Here is a 23316-nt window from a genome sequence, read left to right on the forward strand (position 1 = left end):
TCCCGTTCGCTTGGGCGCTTTTCCGCCCAAGCCGTCCCCCAGTAGAGGCGCGCGTCTTCTTGCAAGGGACGCGGCTCTACGAGCTCCTCGGCTGGGGGACCGAGCGAGGAGTCGCGTTGGGTCGGCTGTGGCTAGGGGAGGAGCATGTGGAAACCGCTCTCTCCCCCGGTTTTTCCCCTTCTACCCTCACTAGCCACCGGAGGAAAATAGATAGGCGGCGATGAGAGAGCGAGGGAGTCGCCGTCATTACTAGTAACTTCTAACTACACCCATATTATAGTCAAGTGCAGTACTTAAAAAAAGATCAGCGAAATACCTACACAAGCTTAGCCCTAACTTTGGCGGCGATGGCAAGTGAATAGGAGCGCGAAGAGGAATTTTTGTGAAGATGAAGCGGTGGACAAGACGATACACAGTATCGTGTTGTTTTTTAGGAATCTTTAAGCTTTTTTTTGGGCTGAAGTCCATTAAACATTTACTGACCTTCCACGGGTTTTTAGGGACTCAAGTATATTTGTCTTTGCAGTATGCACGTGGAAAGTATCCAATACCTTGAAAATTCTCTTTTCTTGCTGTTACACAACCTTTTATTTAGAAGAGTTGGTACAATGTGATTTAAATAGGTGGTGAACAGTGAGCTTTATAGTTTACACTTTAACTTTTTTTACATTAAAGATAAGCACTGTTTAGCGTATGTTAAACAAATGCAATCAGCCAACTGCTGCGTCATTGTTTTTATTTAACAAAAACCACATATGTGTGCAACTTTTTAAGACCAATATCTTTGGCTTTATGATGTTCATGATATTTCTTCTTGGTTGTTAATAGGGAGTTGGTAAATCCATTTTGAGTATTATTAATTCATATTTGACACCATGTTTGCCAATAATTGTTTAATAAAACCACTCGACTGGTTGATTTATCTACTCTCTGAGTATTTATTTAGTTATATTCAACTAATTACATAGTCAGGGCTATACATAATTATGTGTATAAAAAAATTCTTCATCAGTTTTAATTTTTTTTCAGCCCTCCACAACCTCATATTTGGGTTTGAAAGTATTCAAGAGACTATGGAAGAGATATTAAAGAGAACGAGGAAAGAGGGCGAGGAAAAAGAAAAGGAGATTAGGGTGGCTGACATATGAAGATTAGGATGACTGAACATGTGGCCGTGTGAGATTAATTTTTTTTATATATTTATCATTGACATGTGGGTCTTATGAGCGGCACATAGGTTGAAACCGTTTTTGAAACCACCGAATAGGTTGATTTACACCGGTTTTTAAATATGAGGAATGTATTATACTCGGTTTTACGATTGAAAGGTGATTTACACAGGCAAGAGATGGAGGAGGGAGATAAAATAGACTTGTTCCTTTCAAAAAGTAGCCCAACATCTTCATTCTCTCTCCTAAAAACGAAACAAAGGGTACACACGAAAAAAAACAAAAAAGTCTCCTCGTCGTTGTCGTCCTCCTTCCGCGGCACGATTCGCCGGCGGGAGGCGGGCGCGAACTGGAATCACTGTAGCAGCTAGGCTAGGCTAGAAGAGGCGAGGCGAGTGGTAAATGCTTGCCTATCTAGGCCACGCAACCCTAATCTCAAATCCGCCCTTCCGCCGCAATTCGAATTCCAATTCGAATTCGATCCCCCACCCCTCCCCTCCTCGAATCTAGGGTTTCACCTCCCCTCCCCTCCGCTCCGCTCGCCGGAGCCCCACCATGGACCCCGGCCGAGGCGGACGCCGGAGGGCCGGCTTCGAGCGCGCCTGCCGCCTGCCCAACACCGTCCACTCCGAGATCGCCTCCGCGCTCCCGCTCCCCACGCTCCCGCTCAACCTCGGCGCCGGCCTCCTCGACGACGACGACCCCCTCGCCGACCCCGACCGCCCCGACATGATCATGCAGGCCGCCAACATCGCCCGCATCCTCGCCGACACCGACGTCTCCCACCTGTGAGTACCCAATCCCCCCCCTTCCCTTCACTTCTCCGCACGCCTCCACGCTGCTCATTTCGCTCGTGCCATGCTGCAGGGGCTTCACGGAGGCGGACAACGTCGAGACGGACCCCAGCCAGTGCTCCTGGCTCTGGAGGGAGGTGCTCAAGCATAACCCCGACGCCTTCACCATCAAACCCCGCCCTCTCCCGCCTTCCCAAGGTAAACGCTCTGCAAATTGAGCCTTCCCCTAGGACCTCAGCCTCCAATTGCTCCATTCTGCCTTGTACCATCGAATTCAAAATGGACTGGATAGTTACTTACTTCTCTGGACTTAGATTTTTCTTCTACATGTACTTATTACTGTGTGCTAAGCTTCTGTTCTAGCTTTGCCAGCTTCAAAATGCCTGTATGAACAGTAGTATTCACAGTGACTGCCTTGGACTAAACATTCCCTGTGTTGCTGTCTCGTGCTATCATTTAGCACCGTGTTGCTGTGAACCTTTTAGTACAGTTGCATTGCATCTCGTTTGTTAATGGTGTGCTGCATGTTGGATGAGTTGCTGCTCTGCTCAAGGTTAAATTTGCTTTCAAGTTTCAACGATCGCAGTTCCATGCCACGAAAACTGAATTTCGTCCATTGTTATTCTGAGGGCTTTTACAATGCTTCAGAGGTACTGGAGGTACCTTCTTCTGTGTTGAATATCTACCCTTGATTTAAAAAGGTAACTTAGAAATAGAAAACACATAGACATGGGCAGTTTTGTAATTGTTCTTTGCCAACAAACTTCTCTCCTTGACGGTCACCCATTTAGTTGCTCCATGGTGATCAGCTCTTGGTTCGCTATTTTTCATCAATACCTGTGCACAGATTCCTGTAACTAAATTCAAAAGTAATATTCTCTACCCTTCTACCCCTTCGTATGATCTGTAAAGACAAGAGACATGGACCTGGCGATCCTCCTTTTCAGAATATTTCACCAATACGTGTTGTGAAAGTTGATTACTTGGTTCTAGTCTTCTAGTACATAATTGCTTGGTTCCCTTCTTGGTCATGCTTAGTTACATGAATATGCTTTTATTATTTACAGAGCCCCATGCAAGATTACTAAATACAGTTTTGTTACTAAATACAGTTTTGGCCTACTTAATCGTGCTTGGTTCTCCTTTATCTATTTTCAAGCAACAGTACCGAGTTTATTCCCATGTTTTTTTTAATCGACTGCCGCCTTCTAATTTGATATAAATATACAATCACGTATCTAACCCTCCACCTTTTTTTTTAACTTAATACCTGCCCCACATTTTTAATACCTTACCATAGCTACCTTTCCTTGTGGATCATTCGATTACAAGCGATGAACGGATGTAGCGCCTCCAAAGCATCCTAGGTCTCTTCTATTTTTCATGTGGAAAGCACTTCAGTGTTCTCTTCTTGGTTATCTATGTTGTACATCTCTGAATTTAGTTTACAACAAACATATCATTTTTAAATACTTCTGTCAGTCGGTCTACACTTTACAATGTAACCTCCCATGTGGGCTAAGTTTCCTTGTGATGTTGTGCTAAACTTGTGTCTACCTGTCGAAGCTATGTGCCTGCCAGTGAGTGATGCATACAACAGGGTTGCTGCTGCCTATGTCTTTGGGTCCAGATATGTCTGCATTGTAGTGCCCCAAATAGCTCTGTTCTGTGAATGGCCAAAGGCATTAACAGTCAGATGAGACACGGCTTTGAATACATATATAACGACATGCAGCTGAACATACATGTACGGTTTGGTTCATGATTGTATAGGGCGTAACACCTTTGGGCCCCCTAATTTTGCCTAAGCCCGATGGCTTATTGTGGTTTGTCCATTAGAGAACTGCTAAACTTCGTATCTTTACTTATGGTATTTGTATGTTTATGAGGGCTTTCCATTTGTGATTTCACGCTGATTCTGTTTAGGCCTTGGTAGGTTTAGTTTGCACAAGGTTCAAGCTTATTTTCCTAAATAGTTATGCTAGAAATGGATGATTCTCTACTATCTTCAGGCCCCTTCATTATTGTCTCTTTCATGTGCAAACCTCGCAGTATTGTCATCCTGCAGTCCACCATTGCACAGATCCACGTTCCATTAACGGTGCCTCTGTTACTATTCTTACACTACAGAGAATATTGTCATCAGAAAATTTCACCCAATTGTATTGCCACCTTTTTAGTGAGCTGTTTTCAGTTGTTGTTGGGTGGTACTTAATCTTTCATTCTACATGTATGCTCTGCTATTTCTTTCTACCAATGGAAATATTTCATACCAATGAATTTGGGCTACAAAGATGATGTAATCTTTGTTAGGTTCTATATTTTACATTCTAGGCACATAAATAACTACCTTATCTCCCCGCTTTTGCCGGTCGAGTCACAGTCTTTATCTTTGGATGCTTGTATGGTGGTACTCTTGGCGCAACCTAATAGGATAGTTTTTCGTACGGAACTATGGGTATCCCTTTTGATCCCTCTAGCTGGTCCTATTCCGATTCATTCACCCAGCGATCAGTAATTTGGCAATGCTATGCCATATCTTATCAATAGTATCCCAAGTAGATGGCAAGATGCAAATAGAGGAACCAATTAAAGATGTATTGGAGTAACAGGATCAAACGAGAACACAATGAAAGTAGAGAGGCTTAAATTGTTAGGTACCCTGAACTTAGTAAATTCTATTTAAAAACCACTCTGTTCCTTCTCTTAGTTCGCCCACATATGTAAAGTATACTGCATTGGGGACCGTATGAAATTTTTAATTTTAATCTGAAACTGAGAATTGGCTGTAATGAGTCAGATAGTTGTGGGAAATAAGACAAGATCCACTTGGTAGCTGCAGGGACTGTATATGGAAGGATAGAATTGTTGACTTTTATTTGAGCAGCACTAAAGAATGATTCTCAATTATTTGGGTAACAATTAAATATAACCTAAATAATACCGGAGTCCCTGTTTTCTTAAGAATTAAGAATTTCAATGATACTCAATATTCTAATAAGATGAACCCAAGAATCACAGCGGTGAGAGCATGTACTTTTGTTACTCCTGCTCTGAGTTCGATCTCTGGAAGTAGTGGGCGAAAAAAGTCCTTTTGTAAAAATGGGTAAAAGCGTTTGTTTGGATTCTGTTTTTGCTGTTTACACCTCCTGAAATTCCTGCATTCCAAAGAAGTCCTTGGCCTTGTTTTTTGTTAATAACATGAGTGTTACATGGCTCTATAGAAGTTGATAAATTTGCTGCTGTACTAGCGCTGTAACGTGCGAAAGGGCTTGCAGCCTAGCGGTTATAGTGCTCAAGTAGCATCTCTAGGTCCTGGGTTCGACTCCCCATGGGAGCGAATTTCAGGCCTTGCTTAAAAAAGGTCACTCGTTGGCCCTTTGTAAAAACACGTGTTAAGAATCGACCTATGGAGGGCGGACCCTCGTGTAGGAGGTAGGGGTCTTGAAGCACGGGTTAAGGACTGTTTTTACGCGTTAAGAATCGATCTACGGAGGGCGGACCCTCGTGTAGGAGGTAGGGGCCTTGAAGCACGGGTTAATGACTGATCCATAGGGAGCGAGATCGCATGTGGGGGATCAGGGTTCGTGGCCTTTCTTGGCCGGTTTGGTTGAGGCTTCTTCTTAATGAAAAGTCGTGGGGGTGGTCTTTCCCCCACCAGTCGAGTTTTTTTAGTGCTGTAATGTTCTTTTCTTTTTCTGCACCTCCATGTATATGTAATGCTATTAATAACTTACCGTCAACATGGAAAATGCTAAGATAAGAATTTGTCATATTTCCTTTTTCTCATTTTGGCTGCTTTTGTCCTTGCAATATAGTGAAATATTGTCCTTCCAATATAGTCAACATGGAAAATGAATTGATAGCAGTGCTAATTCTACACTGAAATAACACTATCAATATAGTGTTTGTTTTTGCTCGACAAACACAATTCACTATGTGGCTTACCATTCAATTATAGTTCAATAATCTGCATTTTTTGGAGTTGTGAATGTTTTGGACTGTGTTACTCTATCAAGCTTTATTGTGCATCATATCTAACTTTTAGTTACATTGGTCAAGTTTTTCAGATCCCCTTGAAGGCCAAGAAAATCAAAATCAGGAGCATGAGAAGCATTTTGCGCATGTTGCGCCAAACTTTAATAGCATGCGAAAGGACCATGGATTTCCTCGGGATGACCCTATCCCACATAGCGAGCATCTTAATGTATGCAGTATGCTAGATACCATTTGTTTCTTACTATAAATGTGCATAGTTCAGCCTAATTACTTTGTCTTTGTGCTATGCTATTTTCTGTTGTAGAATGATCTAACACAAGATCCAGTTGCTTCAAAGAAGCCAAAAGTTAGGAAGAAAGAAATCCATAATTCTGCTTCAAGTTCTGACCCTAGCATTCCTAATAGTCAAGGTTTACTCTTGTTATCTCTATATCTTTCTCCATCTGCCTTCATTTTTGTTCTCAAACACTCAGTGGATTCCTGTTTGAATTATTTTTTGTAGAAGTTATCGCCAACTTCTGTGAGATGGTAGAAGATTTCTGTGGAAGAGTAGAAATTCCTGATGATGCAGATGGTGATGAGTGGCTATCAATTCCACTGAATGATGCTAAAGTTCTTGTAAATGAAATCACATTTGTTCGGTCAAAAAAGATTTTGCATGAGATTCCGATGGATACACTTACAAGGCTATTACATGTGATAGACCGTCAGATCCGGTGTTCTCAAGGTTTATCAATAGACGTGAAGGAAAATGTGAGCGTTGTAGTTGCAAAGTTTTATTTACTTCAAAATTGCATATGGTTCTCATTTTTCTGTTCCGACTTAGAAATTGGTTCTATACAAGATGCTGCACTTATAGTCTAACACATGCTCGGGTGTCCTCAGGCTGATGCTGCAGATGCTGAACCCTTGGTTTTCTCTGCTTTGGAGTCCATTCATGCAGCATTAGCTATAATGACCCACCATGACATGCCAAAGCAGCTGTATCGAGAAGAAGTACGTACATTCTGAATTCCCTTCCCATTATTTTGGTGAAATGACATGGCTGAGGTATCTGACCCTTTTGTTTATGCCAGCTTATTGAGAGAATTCTTGATTTCTCACGACATCAGATCATTGATTGTATGGCTGCAAGTAACCCAACCTTTCGAGCTCTTTACAAACCAGCTGAAAAAGTCACAAATGATGGTAGTCCTGAACTTCTTTTTTCAATGTTTTTGCATTGTTGGTCTTTTACTCTTTTGTGATCTGTCAGCACCTTACTCATTTGTATTTCTATGCTTAGTGTATGGATGGATGTGTTCATTGTGCTTTTCATACTTAATATTTATTACTGAGAGACAACTTTGTATTGTGGGACTAAAAATTTATTATTTCCTACTGGCCTGTAGGCAGTAATTTATTTCTGTTACCGAGCTGACTGTTTAATGGTTGAACCTTTTATACATCACACAGATTTGCATTTATATTTTTCTTTTTCTGGTTGGGTTCAGGGGATGAGGATGAAGAAGTCATGGGAAATGGACCAGCTAACAAAAGGAGGCGTACTGCTAATTTAAGCATGAGAAAATCTTCTACAAACAAGTATCAAATTTTGCTGTTTTAGTTTTTCTATTTTTTGTGGGTATTCCTGAATCACTAATGGAGTTCAATTTTCCTTTTACATATCAGAGTTTCTGCCTCTATACATTCAGCTGTACAGAAACTGTGCTTGATATTGGGCTTTCTTACGGAACTCCTGACAACAGTGCGCTTATCAGATAGTTGTATTTTGCAATTAGCAAAAACATGCTTTACCACATTCCTGGTGGACAATATGCAACTTTTACAATTGAAAGCAATTGGTGTCATTTGCACGGTATTTTCTTTTCCTATTTGCTATATGTTCTGCTCTTTCAGTTTTCAAACAATTTTGGTTCCTTATCTTTCAAGTTCTTACACAGGTTTTTTCATCATACACACAACACAGGACATACTTGGTTGATGAAACACTTGTTCTTCTTCGTAAGCTACAGTTTTCAAAAAATGCTATTAGAACTTACCATCTAGCAGATGAAGAACATAAGCAAATCCAGATGATAACAGCATTGTTAGTTCACCTGGTTCAGTTCAGTGCAAATGTTCCTGATGGTTTAAAGGGAACGGTGAACTGGAGCACTATTGTTGATGCATCGATAGACGCTAGTTATCCAATCAAATGCTATGAAGCAGCAACGGAGGCTTGCTGCCTTTTTTGGACCAATGTGCTTCAACGTTTCACTGCTGCTAAATCTCAGGATATGTCGGAAGCCAAAGGGATTATAGATAATCTTGTGCAGGACTTGCTAACTATACTAAATTTGCCTGAGTATCCAGCTGCTGCCCCAGTACTTGAGGTAAATTGTGCTTAGCAGTGTTGTTTCTAAATTTTAAATCCTATATGTAACATGAGCTGCTATTAGCTGTAATGTTTGGAACTTAATGCATCTTTTTTTAATCAAAATCCGCCAGTACTTAATAGTTATGTAATGCCCTCAACATCAAGTACCCTTCGATTTATGTGCAGGTTCTCTGTGTGTTGCTGCTTCAAAATGCTGGATTGAAATCAAAGGACACCTCTGCTCGCTGTTTTGCTATTGATCTTCTTGGTGGTATTGCATCAAGGTTGAAACGTGATTCGGTTATCTGTAGCAAGGAGAAGCTTTGGATATTGCAAGAACTCACTGATACTGAAAGTGATGGCTCGAAAATCTTAAAGAATAAATGCTGTATTTGTCTTGGTGGAAGAGGTATAAATATGCAATGTGATGTCTGTGGAAGATGTTTCCATTCAGATTGTGTGGGTGCTGTTAGTCAGGAAAACCTACAGTGTGATTATGCCTGTCCATTATGCTTTTGCAAACGGCAGCTCAGTGTGTTACAGTCATATTATGAGTTGCAAAATAAAGAGAATGGCAAAAGAAATGCTGCCTCTCATCGGAAGAAATCCACTGTACCTGATGAGGTGACAGCTGTGGATATTGTTCAACAAATACTTTTGACTTATATCCAGGAAGGTGGTCCACAAGATGATGGAAATTTGTTTACACGATGGTATGTTTTGTTGAGTCTTGCTCTTGTCTTCCAAGCGTGAATGGAGATTGACTATCATTTTGTGTGCAGGTTCTATCTCTGCATGTGGTACAAAGATGATCCACATTCTCAAGAGAAGATCATCTACTATCTTGCCAGACTGAAAACTAAAGACATTCTGCGGGATTCTGGCAATGGTTTGGTATTATCCAGAGATTGGGCTAAGAAAATTTGTTTGGCACTTGGCCAGAAGAACTCATTTTCTAGAGGGTTCGATAAAATCCTTTCCCTCCTTTTGGTATGTGATTATGTGGCTGATTTCTTATATTTCTGATCTCTTTTGAGTTTCATGTTCTGGAGTTGATGCTTTATACCCTATCTTTTTCAGGCTAGCTTGAGAGAAAATTCTCCTGTAATAAGAGCAAAGGCCTTGCGTGCAGTGAGTATATGGCTTATGAAACTATGCCGCCATTCACCATTTTCATTTAAACACTAGCCTTCATTACCATGTTCACAATTTGTATGTAGGTCAGCAGTATAGTCGAAGCTGATCCTGAGGTGTTGGGTGACAAACGTGTCCAGTCTGCTGTTGAAGGAAGGTTTTGTGACTCAGCTATTTCTGTCCGTGAAGCTGCGCTTGAGCTTGTGGGTAGACACATTGCTTCACATCCTGATGTCGGCCTGAAGGTGAGTAGACTGCTGAAGTTAATCTGTGCCATATTCTTGGATCGAAAAGGTATTAACGTTGGCACTTTGCCCTATGCCGTAACAGTATATTGAGAAAGTGGCTGAGCGGATAAAGGACACAGGAGTAAGTGTTCGCAAACGTGCGATCAAAATCATCCGCGATCTGTGTGCTTCAAATCCAAACACGGACACTACTCGTGCCTTTGTGGAGATAATTTCTCGTGTTAATGACGAGGAGTCTAGTGTACAGGTAAGTTAATATAAAAAAACGTTTACTGGTGCTCTTGAAATCAAATTAATGTTGTTATAGCATATTTCATATTGTACCAGAAATGTTTGGCATCTCTCATTAGTTTCATTCCGCAATGTTGTATTTATAGGTTGTGGATCTATTGTGATGTGTATATGGATTTCATCATTACATTTTGTACACAAATGTCGATAACGGTAGCTATTAGTTACTGTTACTTGGCAAATTGTCTTTCATGTTAAAAAATCAAAACCATACCGCCTCTTTGAGTTAGATAGGGTAAGTTGTGGATACATTAAGAATTAAGACTATTTTCTCTCTTTCTTTGCTTTTGCAAAATGTTGAACCTCCTAATCTAGGTTCCTTTTATTTTCGCCCTTTATGCATGTGAAGTTTGAACATTGTGCTTGAAGGTCCACTGGTGGTCCCTTCATTCATCTAATATTTTTTTTCCTGCTTGATGTCTTAAAAGTGAAGCTAACAGGTTGAGGCTTATGATATATAGCAATTAACAAAATATGCCATGTACATCTTTGGAACAGCAATATTTTGTCTTTTTTTTAACATCCATGATAATTAATTCAGGTAGATCTTCATTTCCTTCTCTGTAGGATCTTGTATGCAAAACATTTTATGAGCTATGGTTTGAAGAACCAACTGGGAGTCATAAGCACTTGGTTGCTGATGGTAGTTCAGTTCCTATGGAGATTGCAGTAAAGACCGAACAAATTGTTGACATGTTGAGAAAGATGCCCAATCACCTACCCCTCATTACCATTGTAAAGCGCAACTTGGCTCTTGATTTCCTTCCACAGTCAGCTAAGGCCACAGGCATTAACTCATCATTTATGGCATCTCTAAGAAAGCGTTGTGAGTTGATATGTAAGCGCTTGTTGGAAAGAATACTGCAGGTAATTTCTGATGGAGTTTGATTAACAAGATTTCGCATTATCGAGATTGGTTCTCACACATTTGTTATTATCAAGGTGGAAGAGGGAGCTGCTAGTGAGACTGAAGTCCATGCACTTCCTTATGTTCTTGCCTTGCAAGCATTTTGCATTGTTGATCCCACCCTCTGCACTCCTGCAACTCAACCTTTTCAGTTTGTTGAAACACTTCAACCATACCTTAAGAAGCAGGTCAGCATGAATTTCCTTCTATTGAACTTTATGTTGCCATGTGCTCGTGTCTGAGTAACCCACGTCAATCTCATGAACTTCCTCATATTAAAAAATCATTTCATAAGCAAAGATTGAATGATTAGCTAGCATTAGTATGCATTTATAAATGGTCATATCCTTGAGTCTACGACCTACAAGCCAACCTTTTGCAATACATTAGCACTGTATAGATTTCTAACTTAGATCATGTAGGTATTCTGTTATGTGTAGTAACCTGTACGCCTGTTTGGTGATGATTAAAGTTTAGCACTTTAGCTCCCCGTTTTGCCTGTGCTTTTTATGGGCAATTCGCCAATTCCTACTAGTTGTGACTGCCTGGAGTCTAGTGTCTTGTGGCTTCACAATGTGAGCTCTATGTTGCTGCTGACAGAACCTAACTCTATGGTAAAGACTTCCAGTGTCATGTTTGATAGGTATTGAACTGTTCTAATAGAAGCAGAACTTGAGTTTTGATTATGCTTATTAGAAAGCTGATGCAATTGTTAATGCAACCAGTGAATTTTGTACAGCATGAGTTGTTAATGTCTTTTCCTGCTGTACATAAGAATCTTTTTTAGTATTTTATTTAGCTTGTTAGCCAATTGTACTGTGGAGATATTTATGTTCTGGGTGTTAATGTAAGTACATTTATTTCATGTGAACAAACTACAAATTCCTTTGTTTATCATTTTCCCTACAGCTAGATTTTGCACTGCTCCTGATCTTGTATATTGACAGGTTGACAATAAATCAACAGCCCAGTTGCTTGAAAGTATAATTTTTGTAATTGATGCTGTTCTTCCACTCATATGGAAGCCACCACAATCTGTGGTAATAGAGCTAGAGCAGGATCTGAAGCAGATGATTGTTCGACACTCCTTTTTGACAGTTGTGCATGCCTGTATCAAGTAATCATATTCCATCCTTCTACCGTCAGTTTTATTTGATGATCATTTGTCCTTATGTACTACATTTTCACACACTCCATGTTAGGATTGTTTGCTCTTTATTTTAAAAGAAATTTTCATACAATATCTCTTGTATGGGTTCATCTGGTGACTTTCTTTATTGACTGGAATACTCGATGCTAGAAAACTGTACATGGCCTATATGATTTGCATAGCCATGGGATCACATATGGGGTTTTTGGTAAATATGATGCATATCTGGTGTGTAAGATAAATATCCCTACAGCTATAAATAGGGTGATGCTGCATATGTTAATATAATCTGTTAATAGTTTAATGTTCATAAAATTGAAATGCAATTATAATTTAAAACATTTTGTTTATGAATCATCACTATTTGCATGTCACAATTGCACACCCTTATTTTGTTCAAGCATCGGTTTATTGAACTTACAGTCTTATGTGGATTATCCTACCTTTTATTTATTTTAATCCTTTGCTTTAAACGTTCTTGTTGATTTATTTCTTCTTGTTCACTTTGATTAACAGGTGCCTTTGCGCCCTTAGCAAAGCAGCAGATAGAGGGCCAAGGTTATTGGAATACCTTGTAAACATTTTTTACAAGCATCTGTCGGGTTCTAACTCTTCTAATTCTGATAGTCAGGTATTAGACTGTTACTTGTTTGATTGAGCTAATTTCAAGTTTATCTAAATTGCTACTACTCCCTCTGTCCCATAATATAAGGGATTTTGGGTGGATGTGACACAGGGTATAATGAATCTGGACAGACGGTCTGTCCAAATTCATTGTACCCTGTGTCACATCCACCCCAAATCCCTTATATTATGGGACAAAGGGAGTACCTCTGTTTCATATTATGCTTTGACTTTTTTCCTAGTCAAACTTCTTTAAGTTGGACCAAGTTTATAAAGTTGGTCAAACTTAAAGAAGTTTGACTAAGAAATAGTCAAAGCGACTTATAGTAGGAAATGGAGGGAGTATGTGTAAAGCTTAATGGAGTTTTTTTTTCCTATTCTTTGCATACTATTTATTACTCCATTCTCTAGCTGCACGTCTCAAAATTAAAACCAATGTCACAACTCACAACATAGTAAACAGTCCTGTATGAAGTTTTATTCAAGGAATAGTTTTAGGAATTCAAGGACAGTTTTGCATTTATCCTGTATGAGACGTGGAAACTGTTGTTTCTTTTGCTTCCAATGCTTTGTAGGTTTGTTATTCTGACAATCTCTTCTTTTTTCTGAAACTCAGCTTTTGGGCCGATCATTGTTTTGTCTTGGACTGCTCCTTAGGTATGGTTCTCAACTCATGGCAGCATCCGAAAATCAACTTGATTTCCCAAAGATTATCAGCTTGCTGAAGAAGGAATATCTTCTCAAGGATGATTTCAGCTTGAAGGTTCGAGGTTTGCAGGTGTGCACACTTGGAATCAATTACTGCACTTACTGGCACTAGAAAAACTAGATGGATGGATGGCATGTCCACCTGTCTAGATAACAGAATGTTGCTTTAGTTTCATTTATTTTTCATATTTAGAAACTATTCAGTACTAGATGATATATTTTTCTGTGCATGCAGGCTTTGGGATACATACTTATTGCAAAGCCTGATTTTATGCTACGTAAAGATATCTCAACCCTAATAGAGTCATCATTGTCTTCTGTTGTTGATTATAGATTAAAGGTATACACTCTCTTTTAGTAATATGTAATGGCACATGCTCTGTATAGACTGTTTAAAATGGACCCTCCTGTCCAGATTCAAGGATTGCAGAACCTTTTTGAGTATCTACGTGATGCGGAAAGCCAGCTCAATGCAGAGAGTACTGGCAAGCCTACACCCAATGCAACAAACGGTGGAAGTGAAGTGCCTGTTGCTGCAGGTGCTGGAGATACTAACATATGCGGTGGTATTATCCAATTATATTGGAATTCTATTCTTGAAAGATGCTTGGATATAAATGATCAAGTCCGTCAAACTGCACTAAAGGTGAATTAGACCAATGTGCATACTTTTACAATTGTCCTTTATATTTTACAATATAAACAATAATTGTTTTTTTTTAGATTGTTGAAATTGTTCTCCGCCAGGGTTTGGTTCACCCCATTACTTGTGTTCCACACCTTATAGCACTAGAAACTGACCCACTGGAGGGGAACTCAAAGTTGGCTCATCATCTGCTAATGAATATGAATGAAAAGTATGGTGACCTACCTTCTCATTCTTATGTTCCTTTTGGACATAATCTTCTGATTGTTAGGAGTTGTTTGCAGGTACCCTTCATTTTTTGAAAGCCGGTTAGGTGATGGCCTGCAGATGTCATTTCGATTTTTCGAGTCCACAATCAGCAATCATGATATGGTGGCCACAAACATGAAATCTAATCCAATTGCGTTTGTTAAACCTGGGATATCTCGAATATACCGCCTCATCCGTGCAAACCGGAATTCCAGGAACAAATTTGTACACTCAATAGTCCGTAAATTTGAGGGTGATAACCGCAGTTACCCCACAATTAGCTTTCTCATGTAAGTAGCCAGATTAAATTATGCTTGCCAACTCTCTATTACTGGATAATGTATTTGACTACAAAGTTGCATAACAATTGCAGGTACTGTGCTGAAGTTCTTGCGTCTCTCCCATTCACAAGCCCTGATGAGCCACTTTACTTGATATATGATATAAATCGGGTTATTCAATTAAGAGCTGGAGCAGTTGAGGCAAATTTGAAAAATTGGACTTCCATGTATCAGCAGCAAGAAATGGTGGGTATGCCAAGAGACACTGGTGATGTTATGCATGAGCCTGGGGGATGCTCTGACCAAAATTTGGTTGATGTCTCTCAAATGATGCTTGGCAATACATGCAGCACGCCAGTTGTTAACATGGCCAAACTTCAGGTGAGTTAGAGAGAACTATCGGCGTAGTGGCTAGTGAGAGTTCATCAATGCATAGATCGGTGAGCCTTTTTTTTTTTTCATTTCAGTTTGTTTTTGTTGTCAGGAGGATTGCCATGGCGCGATAGCCCTGCAGCTCCTTCTCAAGCTGAAGAGACATCTGAAAACTGTCTATAGTTTAACCGATGCCCGGTGTCAGGTTTGCCCTGCCAGTCCCATATTTGAACATTGTTAATCCTAAGATGATTTTACTGACACAAGTTCTATTTGAACTTTCAACATTACAGGCATTTTCTTTGAAGGATCCACCAAAATCTGGCGAAACAATCTCCAAGCAGAATATCCCATTGAACATTAGTAATACCAACACCAGTTTGCCGAGCTGCCCGCAGGATGCAGCACGTGTATACCAGGTAGCGATGCTGAAAAATTCTGGATTTGTGGGGAACAAAGTTGTAGTAGCATGTTTTATTGTCTGGGGTTTGGCAGGCGCTGCTGTGTGTGTAACATTTGATGTGAATTTGGACGTGATGGACAGGATTTCAAGACAGTGCTGCGAGAAGACACCGTGGACTACGGGATGTACACCGTTTCGGCCCAGAAAAAACGTCCGACTCCAAGAAGCTCGTCGAGAGTAAGAAGACCGGCGGCTGTTACAAGAGGCCGTGGTGGTGGTGGTGGTGGTGGTGATGAGGACACCGATGACGAAGATTGGACTGGTGGTGGAGCAAGAGTGCTGGACTTCAGCGCTCAGGGTGGGCGAGTAACAAGGCAGAGGGTCCAAGTCTGACTGGCTGCTGACTGACTGTTGTTGGTGCTTCTTGTGTACATTGTAGGAAATTTTATAGGTAACAGGGGAGGTTTAGGTCGTCTTAGGGGCCATTGTTAGTACATAGAAGCAGAAAAAAGGAAAGGAAGATATCTAGCTTTTACTTAGATGCCATTAATTTGGAGCACTCCTTTTCTTTTGCTTGCTGTTGCCCAATTTAGATGTTGTAATTGCTCTCGGGCTCTGGCAATACTCCAACAAACAGGTTGTGCTCCTTTCTAATTCAATGGAAAAGAAATGCTTTCTTTTGCTTCTCACTTGAGTGTTTCCACTGTCTTTATTCTCGACAACACACTGCATTTTTTAAAGTGAAGACAGAAAGTGGTCAAGAAAAAATGAGTGAGTACATTGCTGGCTGGCATAAACAATGAGGCGTGTGTGATTTACGCTTGAATCGTGCTAGCTCCAGCATTTTCTCCTTGCTATTAAAGAAAATTGGGCTGGGACTTGGGTGCCTGGTTTCGTTGGGTTTGACGAGGAAATCACCAAGACGAATTCAAAAATCGAAACAAGACGATGTGTCAATTTTTGATAGAATTAGTAGTTGTTGACTAATCTGATTGATGGCAGATGATGTGTCAATTTTTAGAGCTATAGTAGACTAGTAGTAGACTATTACGAATCATTAAGGCCGAGTTAGTTACAATTTTTTTCTTCAAACTTTCAACTTTTTCATCACATCAAAACTCTCCTACACATATAAATTTCCAACTTTTCTGTCACATCGTTCTAATTTTAACCAAACTTTCAATTTTAACGTGAACTAAACACAGCCTAAACAGCTCTTAGCCTAAGCCAATTATTGGCTATGCCACATACTCCCTTAATTATTGGCTATGCCACACTCCCTCTGTCCCTAAATAGTTGACGCCGTTGATTTTTTTAAAACATGTTTAACCATTCGTCTTATTTTAAAAAATTAAGTAATAATTAATTATTTTCCTATCATTTGATTTATTGTTAAATATATTTTTATGTATACATATAATTTTATATATTTCACAAAAAAATGAATAAAACGAACGGTCAAACATTTGCTAAAAAGTTAACGGCGTCAAATATTTAGGATATACCCCTATGAACATCACGTCGCCTACCACTGAAAGAACAAAGTGCTAAATCCTAAAAAAATTGCTTCCATGTAGAGTTGAACCCAGGATCTAACGTACTACTAAGATTCTTGTAACCACCAGGCTAGTTTTGGTTTGCTTCCAATTTATACCCTTGCTATTACAAATTATATATGTTATATAAATTTAGTAGTGACAAAACTTACCAAGGTTTAAACACTTTCTAAAAATAAAATATTAGTAGGGCAAGAATTGCTAGTAAACCAAACCAGCTCGTAATCAATTCATACATGGCAAGGGTTAAAACGTCTTTTCTCCTTAAATTATTGGGGAAAAATAAATGAAAAACAAATGTAACGGAAGACAGAGTTGTATATAAACTCTGAAACATTTCGATCTCGGAGATCTAAAAATTACGAAATAATAATATTACATATAGTTAGATCGTGATAGATTCTGACGTGTGTAAAGCCGTGCTAAAAAAAATCAATATAGCAGACTCCTCTCTCGGTCTCGGTGCTCCTCAAAAAAAAAAAAAAAAAAAGCAAACCCTAACGCCTGAGAACTGAGGAGCGAACCGGCGGGATGGCGGCGGCGGCGGCGGTGGCGGCGGCTGGGAGGGCAGTCCGGTACGGCGTGTTATCGAAAGCGCTGCCGACACGGCTGCACATCAACAGCGGCCGAGGTCTCGACATCTCCGAGGCTGAGGGCCCTCTCGATAGGTACATCCAGGTGTTGATGGTGCGTACTCCTCTCTACCGCAAACCCGCTACTTTGTATGCATACTTCGTTCTTTACATTCGATCCGGTTTACCTCAAGAGGAAGGGGATTAAAAAAAAATTCTGTTCCAAATTAAGTCTCTGAATAGTCAAGTCAAGGTTCCCGGCTACTCCTGATCTGGCTGGCTTTCAGTTGAGCAAATAGCCTCCTTTCTAATCACCTTAGCTTGTAATCAAATCTTATTCTACCTAGGGCAGCTGCTGCTTAATTTTCTGCTTTTGATCATCCTGTGTGATGAGTAACCAACCAAATGTTAACCAATTAAACTCACTGGAATCGATTGATTGTTCTTTAACTTCCTCAATTCACGTTCTTGTTCTCTTCGACTACGAAGAGTCGGATTTTTTTACTTTTAGCGAACCATTCGACTCCGCTTATTTGCCCTGGATGGCCCTTTAAGAGGGGATAATCTGTTTCGCCAAGATTAATGCAATGATTATAATGTTGTTTTTAGAAAGATTGAGAAATCTATTGAGCTAAAACTCTGCTAGCTTTGTTTGGGGGGAATTGTGAAATACCATAGGTTCCCCAACATACTTGCAGGTTATTATTGTTCTTTCTATTTTCTTAGTTATACCCTGTGATTAGGCCTGGATTGAAATTTACTTCTGTTTTTTTTGGACCTTTTCCTTGAATTCTTGGGATTTTGGGTTTATAATTATCGTACTAATTTTATACATTTACCAAGTAAAGTCTGGGATGGCTCTGTATAGAACTATAGATATGGTTAGCAATATATTAGAAAATAAAGGGGATTTGAAAGATGAGTTGACACCATGCAAGGGCCTATTGATAATTGAAATTTGAAAACTTAACTTGAGTCAACGAGTCGTGGCTTGCATGTGCAAGATAATGGGGTGCTCTTCATGTTAATGTCAAAATGTCACTATTCTAAGTGATTCTTGGGAGATATGTCATTTTAACATATCACATCTAGTTCTCTTTTAGTTCATTGAGCTCAGTCGAAAGAATTGACTTGGTAATTTTCAGTATTTATCCAAAGTTCCCAACATAAGGGTGGAAGTCCAAAATCCAAACCTGCCTTTTTAATGTATGATAGCTTTCTGAATTTATCAGGCGACAAGAAATCTCTGCTGAGTTGATACTCATCATAAACCAAATCGTATTATATCTTTTAGTGGATATGGAAGTTTGAATTAGCCGTGTCAATATGCAAACTCGACTGTTTCAGAAGCTAAGGATGTATTTGGTTCCTTGCATCAATATCATCTTGGCTCAGATCATGCAGTAGCCAGCAGTTTGGTTTCCTGCATAGGCCAATGAGCCTGTCTCTGTGCATGCAAAAAGTTAGCTGGAGCATGGCCTGGAGGGAATGAGTTTTAGTTTCATTACTTACCGGCTTGGTTTGCTTGAGTCAAGAAAAGCTTCCCATGAGCATTGTCCCCTCTAGATACCTTGAAAAATGTGCAGATGCATGAAACCAAAGTACTTCAGTCGGGGGATTGGGCAAACAAACTCAACTAGATAAACAGTTTCAACATGCGCGCTGGACCATTTGAACCAGGTTTAATGGGACCGGCCAGGCCACCCAGCACCCAGGCAACCAAATGCACCGTAAGTATACATGATAGATTTTGTCAGGAAGGGTGCTTATCAGGGGGTCTGACTTTGTCTTGGCTGTGAAGTTCTTCTCTCATTGATTTGGTTGCAAACTTTTGCTAGCATATATGGACTGAGTTTTATACCTGCCTTGCAAATTTAATCTTGACTGCTTGGGATCTGGTTTTATTACAACCCTCATTAATTTTATGCAAGACCATACTATGCATGACCAAGTATGGTCTTGAGTGTTGAAATGATTTGCAATGGATTAGAAAAATCTAGAGACTGAACAGGTGTGCTGTGATTGTGCAAGATCTATCGGAAACAACTGACATGATTGCAATGGGCATTCGGCCATTTGACAACAAATTTCCAATAGAAAAGGGGCAATCTTTCACTTCTATCAAATCCATTTCTTCCCCTTAAGACTAGGGACTATAAAAAGGAACTTGAGTGGAAAGCTTTCAAATGTAACTATAGCTTCATTATAATTGTAAGATAATCACACCATAAATATACTAACTTCATTATAACTTTTATTTACTGTATATAACTTGTATGTGAGTATTAAAAAAATTCATGCAATTTCATACATATGATATATAGAGGTTACAATGTTGTTATATTGTAATTAAACTACAATTATACTATAGTTGTAATGTAGTTCAACTATACTACAGTTATGTTTGAAAGTTTTATACCAAAAATCATGTGACTGTTTTTTAGCAGTTCCCTAAGACTGGTATTTTTCTGAAGCACTATGGATAATATTAGTATATTACATCTGTTGCTTAACTGGGGTATCCATTATCATAAAACAAATCATTATACAGCTTGAGGTATAGAAGTTTTGTATTAACCATGTCAATTTGCAGAATGAAAGAAACCTTGGAAAAGTAAGGAGTATAGAGAAGATTTTGTCAAAAAGAGATATGGTGAGAGAAAGCTCTGAGAGGTACTTGGGATGCGTCATGTATTTTTCCTCACTAATGTACACTCTGCACTCACCCTAATCCCTTCGAATATACTGCAGCCTGATCCTTGAGCGCATGAAGAAGATTGGCACACACAATACGAAACATGCGTGGATGGTTGCTGGCGTCACTATTTCCGGGTACTTGTTTGGGGCCGCATTCGTTGCCCTTCTTACAGAGTCCCAACTGCCAAAGCGTGAAGAGGAGAAAGAGGCTTGAATTCTGCCAAGACAAGAAGCTTGGATTTGAAGAGTGAAAGAAGAGTACAAGGGTTTAGAAGTAATGTAGTACCTTCCATCCATGCTTAAATTGTTGACTCAGACCTCCCTTCAACATTTAACTGAGACCCTTTTCCTTTTTTATATATTTCATGTAACTGCAAAGTATGCTGTGCAAATGCTTACCGGTGTTTCCTTTTCGAATCCCTAATAGTAGAATTACTCTTAATATGGTTGTCTTGTTTTCTGGATGTGGTCATTAACAGTAGCAACAGGAAGCCCGGGTAAATCATGTCGTTCTGCAGAATTTGGTGCATATTGAGAGCCAACACAACAAATAGTCCCCCGTTCCCCCGTTCTATTTAACTTGTATTATCACGCACGTTTATGAGCTCTTAAATGGTACGATTTTCCAAAAGAAAACTGTTTACCAGCATCTACATCTCTTAGAGAACTTAAATTAACTTATCAACTTTCCAATCTTTAATTTAGTCAGTTAAGGCTCTGTTTGAATCTCCTGAAGATAAAAATAAAAATAAAGATTAAATGTTTTACGTAAAAGATAATAACTTATGATTAACTGAGTTTTAATTATTATAAATATGAAAAATAGATTAATCTGATATTTTAGAACAACTTTCATATAAAAAATTTTCGCATAAAACGTACCATTTAGCAGTTTGAAAAGCGTGCCACGAAAATCCAAAACTTAATGTTCACTTTGTTGGGTTCTCGAACAGCGCTTACACCCACAAAATAATAAAGTAAATTTCATCCATAATCCCATCATCCAACAGCGCTTTAAAACAAATTATGCCATAATTATTTGCGAGACAAACAATATTTAGATATTCCAATCATCAAACTTCCAGAATCATCACAACAAACACAATCATCAAACTTCCAAAATCACATTTCCTTCACAGTCATCAAACCTCCTTTGGGTGTTCCTCTAGAAGTAACAGAAGTATCAAACAAACTAGATGCGCAGGTATCAAAAGTGCTCCTCCAGAAGTACCAAAGAGTAAGTACTACAAAATGGGGCTACAAAATCCGGAGTCACTCTCTTTTGCCCTGCTGAGGAGCCCATCCCTGTGACTGCGAACCTCTCACTCGCTCTAGGACATCAATCTTACCGAACACTTTCTCATACGCAGCCACAAGCCGAAGAAAGAAGTATCCAACTGTGGGTATCAGAATGATAACGAGCATGGTGAACTTCCCCTTCTTGTCCTCAGGAAGGCGGTAGCCGATGTTGTCCAACACGCCAGCTATGCCCTTGGGTTTCTCAAGGCTACAATGCAAACAAAAAAAAAAGGTTCAAACGTATAATGAAAACAAATACCACAGAAAAAAGAACAAGGTAAATACCAAAAAGCCATACCTTTTAATTATTGTGCTCATAGACTTGGTAAGCTTGGTTAACATTTCCACATTGCCCTCGCTCAAAGTAATCATGTGCTCAGCCCTAAGTAACAATACAAAGAACATTAGAGTTTAACAGCCTTTCATGAGAAAAAATAACTCTTAAACTTGACCTAATACTAACCAGGTCTGCATGGCTCTAGCAAAAATGCGCTTTTCCAAGTTGGACATCGGCTGCACAACATGAATAATATTCAGAACAATGGTAGGTGAATGGCCGAAGGTTTTCTATTTGCTGATTGCTACCATTCAACAATGTTTTATGTTAGTTTTGACATATATCTGAAAACAGCAGCCTGTATCCACACATTAGATGTCATGGTCGGGATTACGTATCGTCGCAGAGGGCGTGTGGTTCCGCAAGCGTCGCCGGGCGGAACGGCGGAGTAGCGCGCGGAAGCTGCGTGCCGGATGACTACAGTGCGGCGATTGGATGAGTTCAGATTGTTAGTCTGTTTATCAGTTTGTTAGCTTGTTTTTAGCACATTGGTTAATTCGTGTACGCCTATTTAGAGGCACAGTTTCGGTGGAGTTTAATTAAGCAGATTCAATCTCTAGTTCTCTCATCTCCTATTCTCTATTTGCTCATCCCTTGCTGTTCATCACGGGTCGTCGTTCCACCAAACCCCCTCGTCCACCGCCAATCACACATTCATATCACATACGTTCTTACGCCGGGGCTCGTGACAACTTGGTATCAGAGCTCATGGCAACGGACGAATCCTCCACCAACGCAGCCACCGTCGCAGCCGCAGCTGCGGTCGCAGCTCCGGTCTCCAATGCTGACATCGCCAAGCTCCGCGAGTCCATGGCCGACGTACTTCATGGCATGTCGCTCCTCGCATCCAAAAGTGACTTGGCGGATCTCAGCCGCTCAGTTGCCGTCGCCTCATCTCGCCTTACATCGCTGGAGCAGCAGGGTGCTGCATCGACCTCAACTCCGCCGCGACTCGGTGGCGACGGAATGTTCCGGCGACCACCACCACCACCACCACCACCACCATCATCTGGCTCTCCCCCACCACCACCACCACCGCCGCCCCCGCCGCCGCCTCCGCCTCCTCCACCGCTGTTCACGAGACGGTCTCATGCGCCCCAGGACAACAGTTCTGGCACGGGCGTTCCTCGCTTCTATAAACTGGAATTTCCCAAATATGACGGCAAAGACGATCCCCTCAATTGGTTCAATCATTGTGAACAATTCTTCCGAGGACAGAAGACACCGGATGGTGATCGTGTATGGCTGGCCACGTACCATCTCACCGGTGACGCTCAGGAATGGTATTTTCACTACGAGCAGCATCACGGACCCCCAGATTGGTACGCCTTCAAGGAATTGTGCCATGCCCAATTTGGGCCGCCAATCCATCGCAATGCCCTGGGCGAACTGAAGCGGCTATATCAGGCCTCCTCGGTGGCTGCCTACCAGACAAAATTTCTGGCATTGGCAAGCCGGACGACGGAGCCGCTCACTGACTTGCAACAAATCCAGCTTTTGATGACAAATACAAAAATACTT

The 23316-nt window shown here is 40.3% G+C and overlaps 3 protein-coding genes across 4 annotated transcripts; 2 read left to right on the forward strand and 1 right to left on the reverse strand.

Annotated features, from left to right (window-relative positions):
- The first annotated feature begins 1450 nt into the window (after positions 1-1450).
- Positions 1451-16023, forward strand: LOC4342227 (sister chromatid cohesion protein SCC2). 2 transcript variants are annotated; one of them, XM_015791698.3, is made up of 28 exons: positions 1451-1957; positions 2037-2161; positions 6034-6170; positions 6267-6372; positions 6465-6715; positions 6848-6958; positions 7039-7150; positions 7456-7546; positions 7634-7820; positions 7906-8337; positions 8508-9034; positions 9104-9311; positions 9402-9452; positions 9542-9700; positions 9786-9950; positions 10562-10861; positions 10937-11089; positions 11849-12018; positions 12568-12682; positions 13292-13453; positions 13619-13723; positions 13799-14029; positions 14107-14240; positions 14314-14568; positions 14652-14940; positions 15044-15136; positions 15225-15350; positions 15476-16023. In XM_015791698.3, the coding sequence occupies exons 1-28, from the start codon at positions 1725-1727 to the stop codon at positions 15725-15727; spliced, it is 5280 nt and encodes a 1759-aa protein (XP_015647184.1). In that variant the 5' UTR covers positions 1451-1724; the 3' UTR covers positions 15728-16023. The 2 variants fall into 2 exon arrangements, with proteins under 2 accessions (XP_015647184.1, XP_015647185.1); XM_015791699.3 differs by lacking the exon at positions 1451-1957 and having other exon boundaries at positions 6026-6170.
- Positions 16024-17354: 1331 nt separating this feature from the next.
- LOC4342228 (uncharacterized) lies at positions 17355-20603 on the forward strand. Its single transcript, XM_015789086.3, has 3 exons — positions 17355-17577; positions 20056-20135; positions 20214-20603. The coding sequence occupies exons 1-3, from the start codon at positions 17422-17424 to the stop codon at positions 20371-20373; spliced, it is 396 nt and encodes a 131-aa protein (XP_015644572.1). The 5' UTR covers positions 17355-17421; the 3' UTR covers positions 20374-20603.
- A 661-nt stretch (positions 20604-21264) lies between these two features.
- Positions 21265-23299, reverse strand: LOC9266639 (uncharacterized). The gene is made up of 4 exons (XM_015792275.3): positions 23053-23299; positions 21922-21971; positions 21757-21840; positions 21265-21666 (listed from the first exon to the last, which is right to left on the reverse strand). The coding sequence occupies exons 1-4, from the start codon at positions 23164-23166 to the stop codon at positions 21432-21434; spliced, it is 483 nt and encodes a 160-aa protein (XP_015647761.1). The 5' UTR covers positions 23167-23299; the 3' UTR covers positions 21265-21431.
- Between the last annotated feature and the right edge of the window lie 17 nt (positions 23300-23316).

This window comes from Oryza sativa, chromosome 7 (assembly GCF_034140825.1).
Source record: "Oryza sativa Japonica Group chromosome 7, ASM3414082v1".
NCBI classification, from domain to species: domain Eukaryota; kingdom Viridiplantae; phylum Streptophyta; class Magnoliopsida; order Poales; family Poaceae; genus Oryza; species Oryza sativa.

What these genes read in the sequence shown, in the direction of transcription:
- LOC4342227 (XM_015791698.3), top strand. Translation starts at nt 1,725, where the DNA reads ATGGACCCCGGCCGAGGCGGACGCCGGAGGGCCGGCTTCGAGCGCGCC. An exon ending in AGAAAATCTTCTACAAACAA is followed by an intron (nt 7,547 to 7,633) that starts GTATCAAATTTT and finishes TTTACATATCAG; the next exon opens with AGTTTCTGCCTCTATACATT. An exon ending in ATGCAGCACGTGTATACCAG is followed by an intron (nt 15,351 to 15,475) that starts GTAGCGATGCTG and finishes CGTGATGGACAG; the next exon opens with GATTTCAAGACAGTGCTGCG.
- LOC4342228 (XM_015789086.3), top strand. Translation starts at nt 17,422, where the DNA reads ATGGCGGCGGCGGCGGCGGTGGCGGCGGCTGGGAGGGCAGTCCGGTAC. An exon ending in GGTACATCCAGGTGTTGATG is followed by an intron (nt 17,578 to 20,055) that starts GTGCGTACTCCT and finishes GTCAATTTGCAG; the next exon opens with AATGAAAGAAACCTTGGAAA. An exon ending in GTGAGAGAAAGCTCTGAGAG is followed by an intron (nt 20,136 to 20,213) that starts GTACTTGGGATG and finishes AATATACTGCAG; the next exon opens with CCTGATCCTTGAGCGCATGA.
- LOC9266639 (XM_015792275.3), bottom strand. Translation starts at nt 23,166, where the DNA reads ATGGATTGGCGGCCCAAATTGGGCATGGCACAATTCCTTGAAGGCGTA. An exon ending in TGAGCGTCACCGGTGAGATG is followed by an intron (nt 21,972 to 23,052) that starts GTACGTGGCCAG and finishes CATGTTGTGCAG; the next exon opens with CCGATGTCCAACTTGGAAAA. An exon ending in ATGAGCACAATAATTAAAAG is followed by an intron (nt 21,667 to 21,756) that starts GTATGGCTTTTT and finishes TTTGCATTGTAG; the next exon opens with CCTTGAGAAACCCAAGGGCA.